Source organism: Periplaneta americana, chromosome 9 (genome assembly GCF_040183065.1).
Source record: "Periplaneta americana isolate PAMFEO1 chromosome 9, P.americana_PAMFEO1_priV1, whole genome shotgun sequence".
In the NCBI taxonomy this organism is placed as follows: domain Eukaryota; kingdom Metazoa; phylum Arthropoda; class Insecta; order Blattodea; family Blattidae; genus Periplaneta; species Periplaneta americana.
Window position 1 is genome coordinate 62,467,926 of NC_091125.1, and position 19,785 is coordinate 62,487,710.

At 36.3% G+C, this 19,785-nt stretch overlaps 1 protein-coding gene across 5 annotated transcripts in view; it reads right to left on the reverse strand.

Moving 5' to 3' along the window:
- Window positions 1–19,785, reverse strand: part of LOC138706004 (uncharacterized) — an 843,117-nt gene that overhangs the window by 182,985 nt on the left and 640,347 nt on the right. For 2 of the 5 annotated variants that reach the window (XM_069834875.1, XM_069834876.1), the window contains one exon: window positions 394–411. The exons of the other annotated variants lie outside the window; for them this stretch is intronic. In XM_069834875.1, the coding sequence (XP_069690976.1) occupies window positions 394–411 (18 nt within the window). The remainder of the gene's footprint in view (window positions 1–393; window positions 412–19,785) is intronic. 5 annotated transcript variants of the gene reach the window in all.

The window sequence follows — 19,785 nt, forward strand, 5'->3', positions numbered from 1 at the left end:
AGAGAATACGGAAGAAACTAGACGAAGACATATGTCGTCTGTATATTCTTTAGCTATTAAACTTAAGTTTAAATAGAAACATTGAAACGATGGAACGTGACAATGTGTTATAAATATAGAATATGGGTAATACCCATAGTTTTTATAATTTTTAGTTTTACCATAAAATAGTATATAGGCTTATAAACGTTATTGCATATAAATTAAGTAATATAGTATGATTCTGAAAAAATATTTAGTCATAAAAGATGTGACAACATATTTTAAATAATATTTTTACATAGGCTATTTGGAATCTGCAAATAATTTTATGCACTTAATTAATTTCAGAGAATATTTGTTTAAATATTAATATAGTTTTAACAACCTTTAAAACTTATACGAAATACGTACCGGGTGTCCGAGTATGATCTGCAATGAAAGAAAAATAAATATGAAGTAAAATACTGCAGTGGAAAAATAAACTTGCAGATAGGCTAAGTAACACAAATATTAAGTTATTTTTATACCTAGTAAATCTCTATGTTCATTCATTCATAGATTTTTGCCCAGGGGCAGGTCTTTCACTGCAAACTCATCATTCTCCAATCTTTCCTATTTTTTGCCTTCGTCTTAGTCTCCGCATATTACCTATACATCTTAATGTTGTCTGTTATCTGATATTTTCTTCTGCCCCGAACTTTTCTCCCGTTCACAATTCCTTCCAGTGAATCCCTCAGCAGGCAGTTTCTTCTTAGTTAAAGACATAGCCCATTTATTTTTCTCTTCCTGATCAATTTCAGTATTATTCTTTCTTCAACCACTCTTTCTAGCACAGTTTCATGCCTTATTCCACATGTCAAAATACTTCTAGTAGTTTTTCTTTTCACTTCGTCGTAATATCCATGTTTCTTCCTGACACAGTGCCACACTCCACACAAAGCAATTCAATAGTCTCTTCCTTAGTTCTTTTTTCACTTTATAGGAAAAGAAAACGTGAAATATAGTAGGAGGAAGAAAAATAAATAAAATGCATAAGATTTTCTAAAGATATGGCGTTGTTAGTAGTTGAGGTGATGATGCTGAGGAATATGCTACTGGAGCTAGATGAAAGCTATGAGCAGTATGGGATGAAGATAAATACAAACAAGACGAAGGTCATGTTTATCGGAAGAAAAATGAAAAAAGGTAAACGTGCGAGTTCGAAATGAGACAGTGGAACAAGTGGCCAATTTCAGTTATTTCTGATGTAGGCCAACTATAAATAGCAATATGAGCTGCTGCCAGGAAGTCAAATGGAGGATAGCAAAGGACAAAGGAAGCTTTTAATAGGAAAAAAAAAATTCTGCGGGCCTCTGAATCAAACTTGCATCCATGTACCCGAACGAAGAAAGACTAACCCTGAATACGTACGTGAATATAAACAACGTGAAGCGCAAGTAGAATCACTGCCCATATCTACGTCAGCTCTCCCTACACCATTTAATGTAAGTCGAAATTAGTTTTTTAATCTAGCATTTAACGTTATTCAACTTAAATCCTTTAATCAAAATCTCCTAATCATTTATCAGCATGAGTTTTCTTACTGAAAGGGAAAGAGTTTTTGGTTAGGGAACAGAATAACAAATTAACAAAAGATATGTGATTTATTTTATAAAATACAACATAACACATCGAGAGCTTCGAAGAAGAAGTGGAAGAATTCAATGAAACAGAAAACGTATAGAATAATGGAAAATCTGGAGAACCAAAGACAGTTGAGGACCTAAGCTTCTAATGTGCTAAATGCCAAATATAGCTTTCCGAGATATTGATGAAAAAAACACTGCACAATGCATGTTGAGATACCTAAAAAGTAAATCCATGGCGCTACAGCCCTGAAGGGCCAAGTCGACCAGCCGGCCGCTGGCCTCACGTTCACATGCCGAAGCAGAGGTGGACGATCATCCAACCAAAATGAAGTTATCGTATGGTTAGCACGATGATCCCCCCCAGCCGTTATAGCTGGTTTACTGAACCGGATTTTCGCTACCTATCGTAGCTCCCCAAGTGCATCACGATGCTGGGTTGGCACCGGTCCCATACACTGGCCGAAATTTCATGAGAAAATTTCTTCTCCCATGAGGACTCGAACCAGCGCGCATTCCGTAACGCGAGTCCTAGGCAGGATGCCTTAGACCGCGATGCCACGGCGCGGGACGTTGAGATACCTACAACACCGTATTTTGGCGAACGAATGAGTAGCTTATAGTTGAGCTACGACAAAGACAGTTTAGTATGATATTCTGATATATGCAGATGTTCCTCTTTTAGCTTGAATAAAATTAAATTAAAAAATCGGCACTTAGCATATTTAGTATGTTAGATCTTCAATTGCAAGTTGAGAAAAGCTCTTCATATGATGTTATCCATCAAAAAGATCTGCATAAATCTACAAGACAAGCAATCTTTGAATACATTTTTAGTAATGCATCAGATCTTGAAATGTCACAGTACTGGATCGTAATGCTCCCCTCTATAAATTGAAATCAATTCAATTAACTCATTCTTTGTTTCGTGAAACCTTAATATTGTAGAGACCAATCAAAAACCCTTTACTATATTTTCATTCCAGGAAAATTTTTGTTTAAGTGGCAGCATAAATCGTTGTAACTGTCAATAATGGGAGCTTCACAAACCTTATTCAATAGCACAAGCGTACACAGAGGATCCTCAAAAAGTCAATATGTGAAAAGGTTCAGCAAAAAACAGCAAAAGTGATCCATTTTACACAGAATGAAAATTAAACACTGATAATTATGTACAGCTTTTGCGCGACTGTTATCCTAGCTTGCAGAGAGCAGTTCTCAGGTATTTTCAGAAGATCATCTGGTTTTGAGCGCATTTCGGAACAGAAGGAATAGAATTTATGAAAGAAATCTTTCCTTGTAAGTGGATCGAAAGTAGATAGTAAAGAAGTTAAAAAAATATATATTTAACTTATTTTAGTGATTTTCTTTTCATATTATTAGCTTTGTTTAGTTCCATGACGTAATTTACACTATACACAAAATTATTTGCATAAGATTTTAACGCAATTTAAAGAAATTTGATTAATACAAAATTCAAAATATATACTAATTAATTTAATTTAATTTAAATTGCATCTTGTTATACTCTGTATATCTGGATATTTTAAAGACACAAGTTGAATATTAAAACTAAAAATTAAAAGGTTGTGAGTAATATATATTTCCATTCTATACTGTTTATAACTTAATTTCAATTTCATGTTTATACAGTGTCTATCAAATCAGGTGTTTCTGCCAACTGTACAATGTCGTCAGGTAATTGAACGTCGTCATTTGGAGTAGCCTATCAAAAATGAACAAAACTTAATTATAGTATATCTGCAAACAGAGGAGACCTTTGTTATTTAGAAGTTTCTGAATTTTATTATGGTTTAAGAGTATGAATGTGTTATTATTTGCTTTCCAAAAATTGTCTTAGGACATGCATTGTGGCTCTTACAGTGTGAGCTGTTGCTCCATCCCGTTCAAGCTACATTTCAGGCATGCCATCCACAGCAGTGCTATCTTTACAAGAAGTGAAGCCTGATGATCTTCGATATAACACCGTACCGATAATACACTAGAGAGGGTGTAATTTATTCTGTTGAGTTGCCTTCGAAATCTAGAAATCTTAAATTTTGTTTATTATTGAAGAAATTTAGGCGAAAATAGGTTTCAGGTGGTGAAAATATCTTTTTTTTCTCTCTGGTTAACGCTTGAACGCGTCCTGCAAACGTCAGAAGTTGCCGGTAGTCTTTTCATTTTCATAAAATACATTTCGTAGGAATACAGACGCAAATCCCTCATCAGAATGCGCCACATGACGTCCGAGACTTCCTCACAAATGGCTATAACGTCTTCATGGGAACGTTCTGGCGCTCTTTCAATATTTGCCTTCACACGTTAAACATTGTCCCCTGTGTGGGCTGAACGTGGTCTCCTGGATCGTGCCAAATTGTTTAACCCACTCTGCTGTTTGAAATGTCCAATCAAGCGATGAATAATTGATTCCGATGTTGAATTCCTGGCGTTGAAGTGGCGAAGATACATTGTTTGCAAGAGAACAATTCAGTTCTAATTATGAAAATGAGGTTTCACAATTTTTGTTCGTTTAGAAAACTACTACTTTCAACATCGTTTGCGCAATATTTTAGGAGTAATAACTGCACAGAGACAGGCAGGCAGGTGACATGCCTAAAACCACTTTTTTATATGAGGGATGCCAGCAACATGAATTTCCGTTTTAATCTCGAAATCGAATTTTTTGTTACATTACAATAATTTCCCTTTGTACTTCGTTTAATGGTCAAATATAATCTTGACTAAGGCCGTCATAATCGTTGTGGAGACAACCTGTACTGAGGAAGCATACTTCGATATCTCGAGGTTGTACAACTGATTTACAATTTCTCCAGCTATAACCTCGTATTTTCAGGTAATGGTCGTTATAGCCCAGCACTGTGGCAACTGGCCAAAACCCCAGCTAGGTGCATTATCATCTACACCGGCAGACTGTGCTGATGTCCGCTGCTTATCCAGGGTCTCATGCAGAAAATCGTATATGTCCTCTGGATCAGCCTACTTCGCACGTCACTGATCGAAGAAATATTGAAGGAGTGGTGTCGATGCCTATATTGGAGAGAAGGAAAAACGCCGAGATAAACCCCCAGCTGCGACCTTGGCCGCCACGTGTCACTAGGGACTTTTCAATGACACATGTACAGCTTTACTATGCTGCATAAATTTACGTAGAACTACGTGTGGGTGCTATCACCCATCTACAGATGCGTAGCTTATTTTACGTAGAACAACGTGTGAGTGAGATCACCTTCGACAGTTGCACAGCTTTACTATGATGCATATCTGTAAGTAGAACTACGTGTGGTTGGGTGTGGTCAATTGTACACAGTGCACAGCTTTACTATGCTGTGTAAGTAGGTATAATGACGTAGAAGTGGCTGTTGAACAGCGCGAAGAATAAGGACAACAATGTGAATACAGGAAGAAAGTAAATTCAATGAGTACGAAAGAAATACTAGAAGTACAAGGAGAACGAGGGAAGACAAGAACAAAGGAAATACAAGGAGAACAAGGAGACATAAGGAGAACAAAGCGTCATAAGGAGAACGAGCACAGGGTGAACAAGGAAACTACAAGGAAAAAAGAGGAAGACAAAGAGAACAAGAATAAACACAAGGAGAACAAGAGAAGTACGAAGAGAAAACGAGAAAGACAAGGAGAAAAAGAAAAAGTACGAAGAGAAAAAGAGAAAGACAAGGAGAACAAGGGAAGTGCGAAGAGAAAAAGAGAAGTACGAAGGGAAAAGACAAAGACAAGGAGAACAAGAGAAGTACGAGGAGAACCAGAGAAGTACGACGAGAAAAAGAGAAAGACAAGTAGAACAAGAGAAGTACGAGGAGAACAAGAGAAGTACGAAGAGAAAAAGAGAAAGACAAGGAGAACAAGAGAAGTAAGAGAACAAGAGAAGTACGAGAACAAGAGAAGTACGAAGAGAAGAAGAGAAAGACAAGGAGAGCAAGAGAAGTACGAGAACAAGAGAAGTACGAAGAGAAGAAGAGAAAGACAAGGAGAACAAGAGAAGTACGAGGAGAACAAAAGAAGTACGAAGAGAAAAAGAGAAAGACAGGGAGAACAAGAGAAGTACGAGGAGAACAAAAGAAGTACGAAGAGAAAAAGAGAAAGACAAGGAGAACAAGAAAAGTACGAGGAGAACAAAAGAAGTACGAAGAGAAGAAGAAAAAGACAAGGAGAACAAGAGAAGTACGAGAACAAAAGAAGTACGAAGAGAAAAAGAGAAAGACAAGGAGAACAAGAGAAGTACGAGAACAAAAGAAGTACGAAGAGAAAAAGAGAAAGACAAGGAGAACAAGGGAAGTGCGAAGAGAAAAAGAGAAGTACGAAGGGAAAAGACAAAGACAAGGAGAACAAGAGAAGTACGAGAACAAAAGAAGTACGAAGAGAAAAAGAGAAAGACAAGGAGAACAAGAGAAGTACGAGAACAAAAGAAGTACGAAGAGAAAAAGAGAAAGACAAGGAGAACAAGAGAAGTACGAGAACAAAAGAAGTACGAAGAGAAAAAGAGAAAGAAAAGGAGAACAAGGGAAGTGCGAAGAGAAAAAGAGAAGTACGAAGGGAAAAGACAAAGACAAGGAGAACAAGAGAAGTACGAGGAGAACCAGAGAAGTACGACGAGAAAAAGAGAAAGACAAGGAGAACAAGAGAAGTACGAGGAGAACAAGAGAAGTACGAAGAGAAAAGAGAAAGACAAGGAGAACAAGAGAAGTACGAGGAGAACAAGATAAGTACGAAGAGAAGAAGAGAAAGACAAGGAGAACAAGAGAAGTACGAGGAGAACAAAAGAAGTACGAAGAGAAAAAGAGAAAGACAAGGAGGACAAGAGAAGTACGAGGAGAACAAAAGAAGTACGAAGAGAAGAAGAGAAAGACAAGGAGGACAAGAGAAGTACGAGGAGAACAAAAGAAGTACGAAGAGAAGAAGAGAAAGACAAGGAGGACAAGAGAAGTACGAGGAGAACAAAAGAAGTACGAAGAGAAGAAGAGAAAGACAAGGAGAACAAGAGAAGTACGAGAACAAAAGAAGTACGAAGAGAAAAAGAGAAAGACAAGGAGAACAAGAGAAGTACGAGGAGAACAAAAGAAGTACGAAGAGAAAAGAGAAAGACAAGGAGAACAAGAAAAGTACGAGGAGAACAAGAGAAGTACGAAGAGAAAAAGAGAAAGACAAGGAGAACAAGAGAAATACGAGGAGAACAAGAGAAGTACGAAGAGAAAAAGAGAAAGACAAGGAGAACAAGAGAAGTACGAGGAGAACAAGAGAAGTAGGGAGAGAAAAGAGAAAGACAAGGAGAACAAGAGAAGTACGAGGAGAACCAGAGAAGTACGACGAGAAAAAGAGAAAGACAAGGAGAACAAGAAAAGTACGAGGAGAACAAGAGAAGTACGAAGAGAAAAGAGAAAGACAAAGAGAACAAGAGAAGTACGAAGAGAAAAAAAGAAAGACAGGAAGAACAAGAGAAGTACGAGGAGAACAAGAGAAGTACGAAGAGAAGATGAGAAAGACAAGGAGAACAAGAGAAGTACGAGGAGAACCAGAGAAGTACGAAGAGAAATGAGAAAGACAAGGAGAACAAGAGAAGTACGAGGAGAACAAGAGAAGTACGAGGAGAACAAGAGAAGTACGAAGAGAAAAGAGAAAGACAAGGAGAACAAGAGAAGTACGAGGAGAACAAGAGAAGTACGAAGAGAAAAAAAGAAAGACAGGAAGAACAAGAGAAGTACGAGGAGAACAAGAGAAGTACGAAGAGAAGAAGAGAAAGACAAGGAGAACAAGAGAAGTACGAGGAGAACCAGAGAAGTACGAAGAGAAAAAGAGAAAGACAAGGAGAACAAGAGAAGTACGAGGAGAACAAAAGAAGTACGAAGAGAAAAAGAGAAAGACAAGGAGAACAAGAGAAGTACAAGAAGAATACAAGGAGAACAAGGAATACAAGGAAAACAAGGGGAAAACAAAAAGAATAAGGAAAGAGAAGGAAAAAAATGGATGGGTTGCAATTTTTATGTGACGGTCAATTTCCAAGTTACCCCCTATAAATTATGAGAAAGACGTATTTACACGTCAAAATTCCAGACGTGACTGGGATCCGAACCTGAGCCACCTGTGTATTAGACTGATGGTCTAGACCACGCAGCCACCGCAGGGGACGACAATCTCACTTACTCGTGAACTTAATAAACTAAGCTGCTATAAACGTAGCAACAAAAAGCAATAAGAGAATAAATGATCGGAACCATCTAGTGCCAGAGTAACAGGAAGCTTCGTAATTCTAGAGGTACTGTATTAAATGACATATTGGAAAAGAATATAAATAATGCAATATTAACCGAAACGGTCACATGACTGATGGTGAATTAATATAAAGAGAACGTGAAATGATAGCCAGGAAAATGAATGTGTTCTCGTGCTAGCCAATAGTTTCCACTTGTACTTGCCAGGATTTGAACTCGCGTCTACTTCCCGAATATTTATATGATCTTTACTTTTGATATGACAATGAAGGCTTAATTTTAGCCTCCACAAATAATTTTTGTGACTTTTCTTTTTCTAAAATAGAAATAATAACGACAGCCACCCTCCTTCTGGCTATGGAATGAAAAGACGGCACTTCTTTACTACGATTACACAAAAGCTCGTTCCTTTTCAGTGTTTCACTATTTAACCAAACGTTTCGACGCTTCAATAGCGACTGCTCTGCTATCTAGTTTTCAGCAGCAGAACTTTTAAGACTGGTGTAATCTAGCACAAGTTTGTCCAAATACAGATCAGCGAGTCGCATGTGGCAATTTTAATGCCGTCTAGACATGCTTGTATGTTTCAGTAATCAAGACTTGTTTATTATGGCCATTAGTTGATTATTTAATGACGCTGTATCAACTACTAGATTATTACATTTTATTGGTTATTTTACGACGCTTTTTCAACTATGTGATTATATAGTGTCTGAACGAGATAGTGATAATGCCAGCGAAATGAGTCCAGGGTCCAACGCCGAAAGTTACCCAGAATTTGTTCTTATTGGGTTGAAGGAAAATCGCGGAAAAGCCTCAACTTGTAACTTGTTCTAACCGGGATTTGAACCCGGGCCCGCTCCTTAAAAGGTCAGGCATACTAACCGTTACTCCACAGTGGTGGACTACTAGGTTATTTAACATCGATCTAGTTGGTGATAGCGACATGGTAGTTTGGTGATATGAGGTCAAGAATTAGCCATAAGTTAGATTATCTGACATTCGTCTTACGGTTTGGGGAAACCTCGAAAGAAAACCAACTCTTGTAATCATCCCAAGCGGGACTCGAACCCAAGTCCGAGCGTGGTACCAGAACAGTAGCGCGTTTCCGTCTGATATATGTCGGTGACTCAAAACTAGTTTAAATATTGTTTTTTAAATGTTAGGTATATCATTTACAGATTCAGCTTTGAAAAAATGAGCCACGGAATCTAAATAAGTTAATTTGAAAATTAAAGACAATTTTCAGGTATAGTAGATGGGACAAAAAAGAACAGGCGATGCTAAATACATTGGAGAGAACTGGGAGAAGAATGTAGGAAATCGAAGTTCAAAATAAAAGGATTATAGATGATATCTATTTACGAACACACATCAAAGAAGTTAAGATATGTGGGAATGCAGTCCAAATGTAAGACATTTTAAATATTACAAAATATTATATTGGAAGAAAATGAATCACCCAACATGAAAATTCAAGAAATGATTCGTGAAATGAAGGGAATCATCAGCATGCTCACCTTAGTTCTATGGAGTAGAATCATCAACATCACTGTTACTATCGTCTACTTTCAACGCCTGGCTCTTTGACCCTATCCATTCTCGCTTCCGTGAGGATCTTAAACAAACAAGATCATACGTAGTGGGACATCCTTATAAAATGTTATTCACATGGCCCAAGACCACAGCTTGGGGACACACAAGACAATGGCAGGCTCTGTAGAAGGAAGAAACAATTTCACGTACCTGTCGTTAATGGGATGGAACCCGAATTGTAGACAGAAAAGTTGCTACTTCCCTTATAGCGAATGACTATGAAGTAAAAATATTTTACACAAAATAAAGTAACTGATATACAGAGTGATCCGTAAGTAAGTAGTTCAGATCAGATGCGCGAAGATGCCGTTTTTGAATCGTGTGTAGGTCGCCTTGTAAACCGTAGAACTGTAAAAGCACTCCAATGGTGAAAAAGTTATGGTTTTAGGAGGTAAAATAATATACAAAAAAATGTGATTGCTGAGAATTTAGAAAACAGTTAACATGATTTGATTTTAAATGTTACGTACCGAAAAATATAGGCCTACAATAGAGAAGCACGTGTGACATGTGACACCGTTTATTTAGACTTTTCCTTGTTCGTGCTATGAAAATATATACCTAGTATATATATTGACGGTAGTTAGAAACTGCAAAATGATCTGTGGTAATGGCATACTGTATATATTTGTTAAAGTGCGCAAACTAATTCAGTATCTAATCTACAGAAATTATGTTTGCAGTTATGAATAATATTGTTGATATTTTCCATAAAAGTACAGAAATTTTCAGTGAGACAGTGGTCTATCTCTCATGGAGATTATTTTGACAATTTGTAAACAGTTCATAAGTGTCATATCTCTATTCTCTAGATAGACTATACGTTTGCACCGGGATATTTTAGGTAGGCCTATTACAGAGGAAATTAAAATAGAATCATTTTATACATTTACGGTCTTACTAATAAAAAGTCTATATACAGACGTTTAACTGTCTTATACTTATACAATGAGTGGCTCGTTTATAAGTCGTGTGTAAATTCCTTACTAATAATCACTACATACGTCGTGTATAACAGTATAACTGTTACACAGCTACGTCATAGTTTCGTTATTACTTCGTTACGAAAGGTAATAGAATATCTAAGGTTCTCTATTGCATCCGGTAGAGCGCTCTAGTGTGGCGTGTTAAATATCGATAGTACAACTGGCTCTAATCGATTACCACACTATATTTTGGTCAAAGAGTACAAGCTACAGCAATATTATTCTAATAATTCTATGATCTTTGGTTTGTTCTTCTGTGGTTATCATAAAATGACAGTCGATACGAACAGCTGGTCCACACCTGTGGAGTAACGGTCAGCGCGTTTGGCTGCGAAACCAGGTGGCCCGGGTTCGAATCCCGGTCGGGACAAGTTACCTGGTTGAGGTTTTCTCCGGGGTTTTCCCTCAACCCAATACGAGCAAATGCTGGGTAACTTTCGGTGCTGGACCCCGGACTCATTTCACCGGCATTATCACCTTCATATCATTCAGACGCTAAATAACCTAGATGTTGATACAGCGTCGTAAAATAACCCAATTAAAAAAAATATAAAAAAAACGAACAGCTGTTAGAGGGGCGGCCATTTTTTCGCTATATACAACGCTTAAATAAGGGGTTTCGTGTATATAACTACTGCAAAGCAATTCCCATTGTATAGTTACAGGCTGTTTATACGTCCATAGCTTATTCACGGTTTATTAGTAGCGTTTTCTGCCTCAACTCTGCATAAGTCTCGTATAAAAACTATGCACGGTTTATTAGTAAGACTGTTATGCAATAAATACTGTATGCAATATTTTATTAACTATGTTGTTAAATTGTCAAGAATTAATTCCATATATCAAATTACTGTAGACCAAAACATAAAGTATTCATGAATTAAGTACACAAATTCTTTGGTTTTCAATATTCTTTATTACGGTATAACCTCTTTAACTCTAAATTTAATGCTATGAAACTTATTTAACATTCAATTTTAAAAGAGTTATGTCCAAGGCATAACGGAGCATTCAGAGAGAGACAGAGACAGAGAGATATGCGCCTTTTGGAATTCTGTCTACTTGGTGACGCGGGTAATGGGCTGTCAATCATGCAACTCTCCCAACAAAGCTGAGAACAAAAGGCATTGTGCGAATGCAGAAATTTTACCTGTTTCACAACACTGTACGTAACAATAACAATTTTAGTGAACTTAAATTTTAGGACCATTTTGTGTAAAAATATGTATTAATCTAATAAATATGTAGTATTGAACAACATACGTAAAAATATGCAACATAAAACTTGAGTATATAGTCCATACGTATGTAAATCGTCAACATTTTCGGTTATTGCGAAAGAACATACGAAGGGAAAAATATGTAATTACATAAGAATCTGGACTGTACTGATGAGACGTTTTTGTTTACATTCTCTTCTTCCAAGTCTTCCGGAGTGGAGATTGCACTTACAATCACCCCCACTGCGGAGAAATGACGTCCAGGAGCACTGGTGCGTTTTTTAGTGTTGCAACATGTTGGATTTCGTATTCTCAAAACTACTGGACATAACTTATCAAAAAAGTTATTAGGCAAAACTGGTTCGCATTCACTTGATCTATTACCTCTGTGAATTAATATTATAGATTTATTAATTTGTCCTACAGAATAATATCTGTAATATAGACAATTAATATTTGAGGAGAAAAAATCGCTCAATATTACAGATATTATTCTGTAGGACAAATTAATAAATCTATAATATTCTCATAGCTGCAGTGCATATGTTTGTACAGATTACTGTGCACGTCACTGCGGAATCCCGGCCATACAAGTCACTCAGCTGAGTGCGCTCCTAGTATAATGGCAGTTGACATTGGACATATACGTCAACATATATGCCTAACTTGGAGTCAGGCCACAAAGGGAAACATTGAAGGAGGAGGGTTCGGCCCGGTACTGTGGATTGAATTCGGCGTAGCTCAGTGGTCAGAGCGCTTGGTACGTTGAACCAAGGACCCGGGTTCGATCCCCGGCGCCGGAGCGAATTTTTCTCCTCAAACATTAATCTGTGAATTAAAGTAGGCCTAATACGTTCTCTTCCACCCAGTGTAGTTACAAGAAGTTCTAAAATTATTTATTAAAAATACACATTTTTAAGCAACGCAGTATGCTACGTTACGCTAGGATTGTTAATAATTTGTCCACTATGCATATTTTCAATTTGAGAGTAGTTTTGAGACTGGAATGGAGCCAAAACAGACACAGCTAATCAAGAGGGGTGGAGAGCACTTTGTGATTCTGTACTCAGCGAGGAGACGAGAGCTGATGATGAACGATGTTTTGCAAGGATTGCTTGGGGAGTTGGGGACATGTTCATGCGGATTAAAGTTGTGGGTTAGGAAGTGGGTATTCATGCACCAAATATTCCGACATGGACAAATGTGCACAAAACAAGCATTCCATACCTAGATTTACAGTCAGGCTCCCAAAATACATTGGAGAGGCGTGATCATATATACAAAACTCATTTGTATTCTACTAAATTGCATATTCACATGTGCAGCGCATATTTCGTGCCCGAACAAGCAACTATATGAATAACTTCGATTTATCGAAGTAGTGATTAACATTTGTAGGGGAATGTATATTTGCTGATAAAAAGTAACGGGCCTATATAGATAGACCTAAAATAAATATATCTTAAATTAAATTGTAAAAGATATTAGCTTATCTGCATATGAATGTTATAGAACGGTGGTTTTGGAACTTATTAGCATTGGGGACCCCTTTCCGTAGATCAGTGTTTTCGTGGACCTCTTCAAAGTCTTCAATGGAATGATGAATAGGTTAGGTTTTGGGTTTAATTAAATGAATGTGGTTAATGATATTTCTGTTATATATTACAACATTGAATAAATATTAACATGTTTATTGAATTAGGGGAGAGTCGGGTAGTATCGGACATCGGGTAATATCGGACAGTGAGTTTCTTTCATCTAACACACGATGATAGTACCTGATTGACATGGTTACGTTTCTGTGATGAAGCATGGAGAATCGTAACCATATTATTCAGGTAGTACCATATGGTGGTAGATGAAAAAAACGCACTGTCCGATACTACCCGATGTCCGATACTACCCGACCTTCCCCTAAACGAATCGTAAATAATATAATACTCTCTTGAAAAAAGATGACCTTCATTAATATGCTATAGCAGAGTTGATAATAAAATAATAAAAACAATAGTCTAGTTTCAAAACATTCTTTGCATAATATTCTTATATTAAGAAAGAAATCAGGTATATTTCTTCAAATTTCCCTACTTCAGTCAGAATCGTGGAACTGTTTTTTTTCTTAAAATGGCTTTATATTTAGGATCAATATTATATTTAAATCATACTTAAGTCTGTCGCCACATTTAACCCTCACAACTTAGCTGGTCTAGAATTTTATGCTATTTATGCGAGATATTTTTTGACTTCAAGGATATTTGTTTTTAATAATTAGACTATTTTATAGCTTAATGCATTTTTCTATACAGTACAAGGAAATTGAAGTTTTTATTGAACCTAGATTTACTCAGTATGTTTAAAAATGAGTTAATTAATTAATGAATTTAATAGCAGAATATTCTGTATTTGTATTTTATTTTTTCAATTATACTGGTCAACAAAATTAAGCATATATTTTATTAAAAGATATTTTAATGTATGATTCTTATAGTATTTTTCGTGCTGATTTCAAATCTGTTTTCAAAGTTTTCTATCACTCAGGGTTTTTGAGTAGTTACATGAAATATAGTTGAAACTTTTCTAGTACTGATACCTTGTAAAATTTTATCTAAAATCATATTTTCTTATCTAAAATGTGTGTGAAATAGATTTTAGGCTATACTTGGCTTGAGAAACATCTGTTTTGAATGTCCAGCAGTAGTCTGCCATAATATTTGGTCTCCATTTTTTTGTGATATCGCCTTTCCATTTCAGAAAAATCCTGATGAAAACGCTTCCCACGTTTGTCATTCGCTACCCGAAGGTTTTGCGGAAAGAAAAATTAAATGAGAATCCAAGAAGTTATTTTGAGAGACATATTAGACTACATGACGTTATAGTTCTGAATCAGCTCGCTGTCGAGTTCTGTCTAATCTTCTGATCTGTGGATCCTAGAAAGTAACAGTCTGTTGAATGATCCTTAGGTTCCTGGCATATCATTGAAACTGGAAAAGGCATGAAGGGATCCTTTTAGCCAACCAGTTAACATAATTACATGGAGCACAACAGATTTCAGGGGGCCCAGTTCCTATTCTAATCTATTTTACAATCAAAATAACACTCGTAAACTCTTTTAACTAGTGTAGTAAAATTCGCCTGTGTGCTTTCAAAGTTAACCAACCACAAACGTAACAAAAATTGTTTATGTGATTTACACAATATTTCGAGGTATGTTTCACTTTATAAGATACTTTTACCACACTTAAAATTAGGACAAAGAAATTTTATATTTAACAAAATCACTGTTGACCAGTGTTATCAGAGAACACATTCACTGTCCTTAAACTAAAGCACAAAAAGAAAATTGTTATTGCATCAAGTGTTAATTATTATGTGTGTACAATTAATTAATTAATTTAGTCTCATCACCTTGTGCAGTAGAAAGAATAAATAGCTAATTTTACAAATACAGATAATTACTTTTGAATCTACAATATTTTACCGAAAGCCTACATGGTAGTTTATGCTGTATTTGTTTCATTTTGATCCTTTCAAAATGAAAAAAATGAAACAAATATAATGTGTTTTGTTGTGCCATTTTCATTTTAATATGTGTATTCTTTTAGAGAGTGGTCGGATATAATCATAGGTGAGGGGGGTGAAACCTACAAAGTAGGACTTGTTTTAGGTACAAAGCACGTACGGTCAGAAGACCCGTGCATTGGATTTTAGAGAAAATTATGATAATATAACATCTGTAGGGGAGAGTCGGGTAGTATCGGACAGTGCGTTTCTTTCATCTACCACCATATGGTAGTACCTGAATGACATGGTTACGTTTCTCTATGCGACATCACCAGAAACGTAACCATGTCAATCAGGTACTATCATCGTGTGATAGATGAAAGAAACTCACTGTCCGATATTACCCGATGTCCTTTACTACCCGACTCTCCCCTATGTATAATATTACTCTATAAACCCATCTATCTATCTAGTTGTTTCATTTGTTCACTTTTAAAAGTACATGTTCACCTTGCTTACAAGAAAACACTATCACTGCAAAATAATTATAACTAGAAAATAAAGACTTGTTCTATAGCTGGGCCATCTACGGATCCAAGCAATAAACGTGAAAAAAATAATCAATATATAATTATGAAATAATAATTTTAATTGTAAAGGAAACTAAAATAACTAAGTATAGCATGTCTAGGTTACTGGAACATTTCGGAGTATATGGATGTGGATATTAAGAATAAAAGATAATGTGGGTGAGAAAAGACTCAGGTAAGTGTCGAGGGTTAATGTTTCTTTTAATAGCTTTTATACAGGAAAGAACAGAAGTCGTGTGAAACGGTATTAAGCTTGAATGTTTCAAGCTCGTTTTGAGAGTTCTTTATATTCCGTATAAACTTTCAGCCAAAAATTAAAACTTACGAAATTTTTGTGGTTATTATGTTCAAACATACAGTCTTACCGTTGAACAACTTTAATAATACACGAAGGCTATTAACAACACTCGAACATTTATTGTTGTACCAGCAACGGTCAATGACTTGAGACATTACTGCCACACAAAAAATCCTACTCACATTGTGTAGTAAGGCACGAAGGCTGTAAATAATTTAACGCATTTATAAACTGTGCCAACAAAATTGCAATGGGTTCTGACATTAACATCACATAAAAAATATAAATCCTTCTGAAGGAGGAAATAAATTTCCCCAATTCAAAATATCCGCTGACCCCAAGAATGAGTTTCGGGGACCCCTGGGGTCCACGGATCCCACTTTGAGAATAAATGGCTGAATAGTAAATTCGAATTCACTTCTCTGTAATACCTGCCATTAGTCCACTAACTCTCAAGAAAAGCCACCTCAACATTCTCACTGAAAGTTATTTACTGCACGGCACGGATTTCCATGTACCGGTATCGTGTTTGACGTAACATTATGACTAAGGTTTGGATAAAGTAGCTTATCAGGGTAGGCTATATAGCTGTATAAGATAAGGTCTTGTTTGCTACCCCCTTCTGCATGAGTGTGGAAATGACAGTTCTGTGACTTGTCCCTGACTACATCTTAAAAACATTTGTATTGTCATTTTAAAAATCCAAATCCGTGGCGCTATAGCCCATGAAGGGCCAAGGCCGACCAGCCGGCTGCTGGCCTCACGGCCACATGCCGAAGCAGAGGTGGACGATCATCAAACCAGAATTGAGGTATCATATGGTTAGCACGATGAGCCTCCCAGCCGTTATAGCTGGTTTGCGCAACCTGATTGCGCTACCTATCGTAGCTCCCCAAGTGCATCACGATGCTGGGTGGGCATCGGTCCCATACACTGGCCGAAATTTCATGAGAAAATTTCTTCCTTCATGAGGACTCGAACCAGCGCGCATTCCGTAACGCGAGTCATAGGCAGGATGCCTTAGATCACGACGCCACGGCGCGGGACTGTATTGCCATTTAGCAATTAAAAAAGTGAAAAACGGTACTTGACAAAATTTAATGTTAGCATACCCCGTCCACACCTGTGGAGTAACGGTTAGCGCGTCTAGCCGCGAAACCAGGTGGCCCGGGTTCGATTCCCGGTCGGGGCAAGTTACCTGGTTGAGTTTTTTCCGGGGTTTTCCCCTCAACCCTATGTGAGCAAATGCAGGGTAACTTTCGGTGTTGGACCCCGGACTCATTTCACCGGCATTATCACCTTCATCTCATTCAGACGCTAAATAACCTAAGCTGTTGATAAAGCGTCGTAAAATAACCTACTAAAAAAAAAGCATACCCCTGTCATTTATTTATTTTTTTTTTGATAGATAGATGGATTTATTGAGTAATATTATACATACAAATTTTATATTATCATAATTTTGTCTAAAATCCAATGCACGGGTCTTCTGACCGTACGTGCTTTGTACCCGAAACAAGTCCTCCTTTGTAGGTCCCCCCCCCCCAACCTATGATTACATCCAACTACTCTCTAAAAGAACACACATACTAAAATGGAAATGGCACAATAAAACACCTGTCATTTATTAGTTTATTACAAACGATAGCCATTGAATTGTTTCTTTAAAGCTATAATATTATTTAAATCAGTCCCTTATAGTCAATGTCAGTTCTGTGACACATACTACAAGCGATATATTAAGTATCTACTGGATGACAAGAGTTCAGTAGAGCTCTTTAGTTGTTTCGTATGGACCACAGTGTTACTATATGCAGTGGTGAAAGAAGGGTCAGTTGTAACTTTTAAATTAGGGGCAGAAAAACATATGTAACTGTTTTCTGGTGAGTACCTTTATTAACAGTCAGTTTTGAAATACTTAAATTCTATAAAATATGTAAAATGTGTCAGGTATATTTATGTTAATAGTCAGATGTGATAGTGTGCTTATTCAACATAATCTTAAACCCAGTAATGAACATGATATTTAAGGGATAACAAATTGAAAATTGGTTTTTGTCACTTCTGTGACTGCCAGTACTGAGACGTCAAAGAACTGACATTTTTGTAGACATTATTATATAAATTGTAGCATAAAATAAAATAATATTTTAAATAATCGTGTCCAGTTATGTAACACTGATCTATACATTAACAATAATGTAAATAAAAAATAAACTAAAATAAGTACATAATTTAAAATATCTGTGAAACGTATCTCATTTTGCCCAATTTTGTTAATTTTAGCCATAATTGGAAGCCAACGCTGTAAATATTTCCTATGCTGTGCTATGGAAAAGTCTTCAATTATACCGATCCCATTTCACAATAATTTCATATATTCACAACTAGTGCAGGGATTTTTACGCTTTTGTCTCCTATTATCGTCAATTCAACTTACTGAAGACTCAAGTATCAGCTATGAGAGGAAATGTACGCATTAACCATGAATTAAAGTATTTTTATGACTCGATTTATCCGGCTTAAGTAGACCTTTCACAAAATATGTCCTTATGAGAAACATGGGTCTATTTTGATGACACTAGGTTTTTAATATCAGGAATGATATTTGAAAAATTTAATCTAGGATCACGCTCAACATAAAATCTATTTAATTTTCATCCTCGCCTTTTATTAGAACTCATTCTTGTCCATTACTTTACAATATGCACAAAACTGTTACGATAATGTTGTCATTGCTACACAAACATTCAAGATATCAGATGTGTTGTTAACTTCAGATGTTAAGATCAACTGTAATGAACAGGGAACGGATTTATATGGACTAAAAATATATGAAATATGTAAATATATATGTAGTTATTTTTACCAAAATATGGAATTAAATATGGATTTTTACCAAAATATGGAATTAAATATGGACTTAAAATTATAAAAAAATGACTATGTACGTTAAATATTGGTACATTTTAATCAAACTAAACAAAAAATATAATGGACGTACCTTATCTTCCAATGTAGTTTCAACAAAACACAATTTTTATTGTCTGTTACCATAACAATAAGTTACAAACATTTCTTTCAAGTGCTGAAAAGTGAATCTTCTTCTATTGTCTCTGAGGATAGATTTATACTGACTAAAAGAGCGTTCGACGTCACAAGAAGTAACTGGTACATAATTCAATTTCACAATGTCTGCTGGGGATAAGTCCAAGTTAATCTTCACTGTTGATTCACCACTCATCACAGCAACAACCTTTTGTAGTTCTTCATATCCAGGGTTTTTTGAAAGTACAGTGTCCACCTTAGCTCTTACTGCATCTGCAACTTTACCTCTACCACGATTCAGTTGTTCCACAGTACTATTTATAATTTCAAAACTTTCAGATAGTGAAAGGTGCCTATTTTGGAGACTTTTGAGCGTTTTTATGATGCATGAAAATGTATGCTGAATGTGAGCTAAGTCATTCTTCACACTTATGTCACAGGTAACTGTTTTCGCAGTATCAATTGAGACTGCATCTTCAGAGTCCAATGCAAGGAGAACATTGTTAATAGAGTCTATATGTTCGGCATAATATTCAACTGCTTCTAGCCATGTACCCCATCTAGTTAAAATTGGCTTTGGTGGCAATGGAATTTCAGGGTACATTTCTTTCAACACGTTAACTCTACTGGGAGCTTTGAGAAATACTTTTTTCACTGATGAAATCAACAAATCTACTTTAGGGAAATTGTC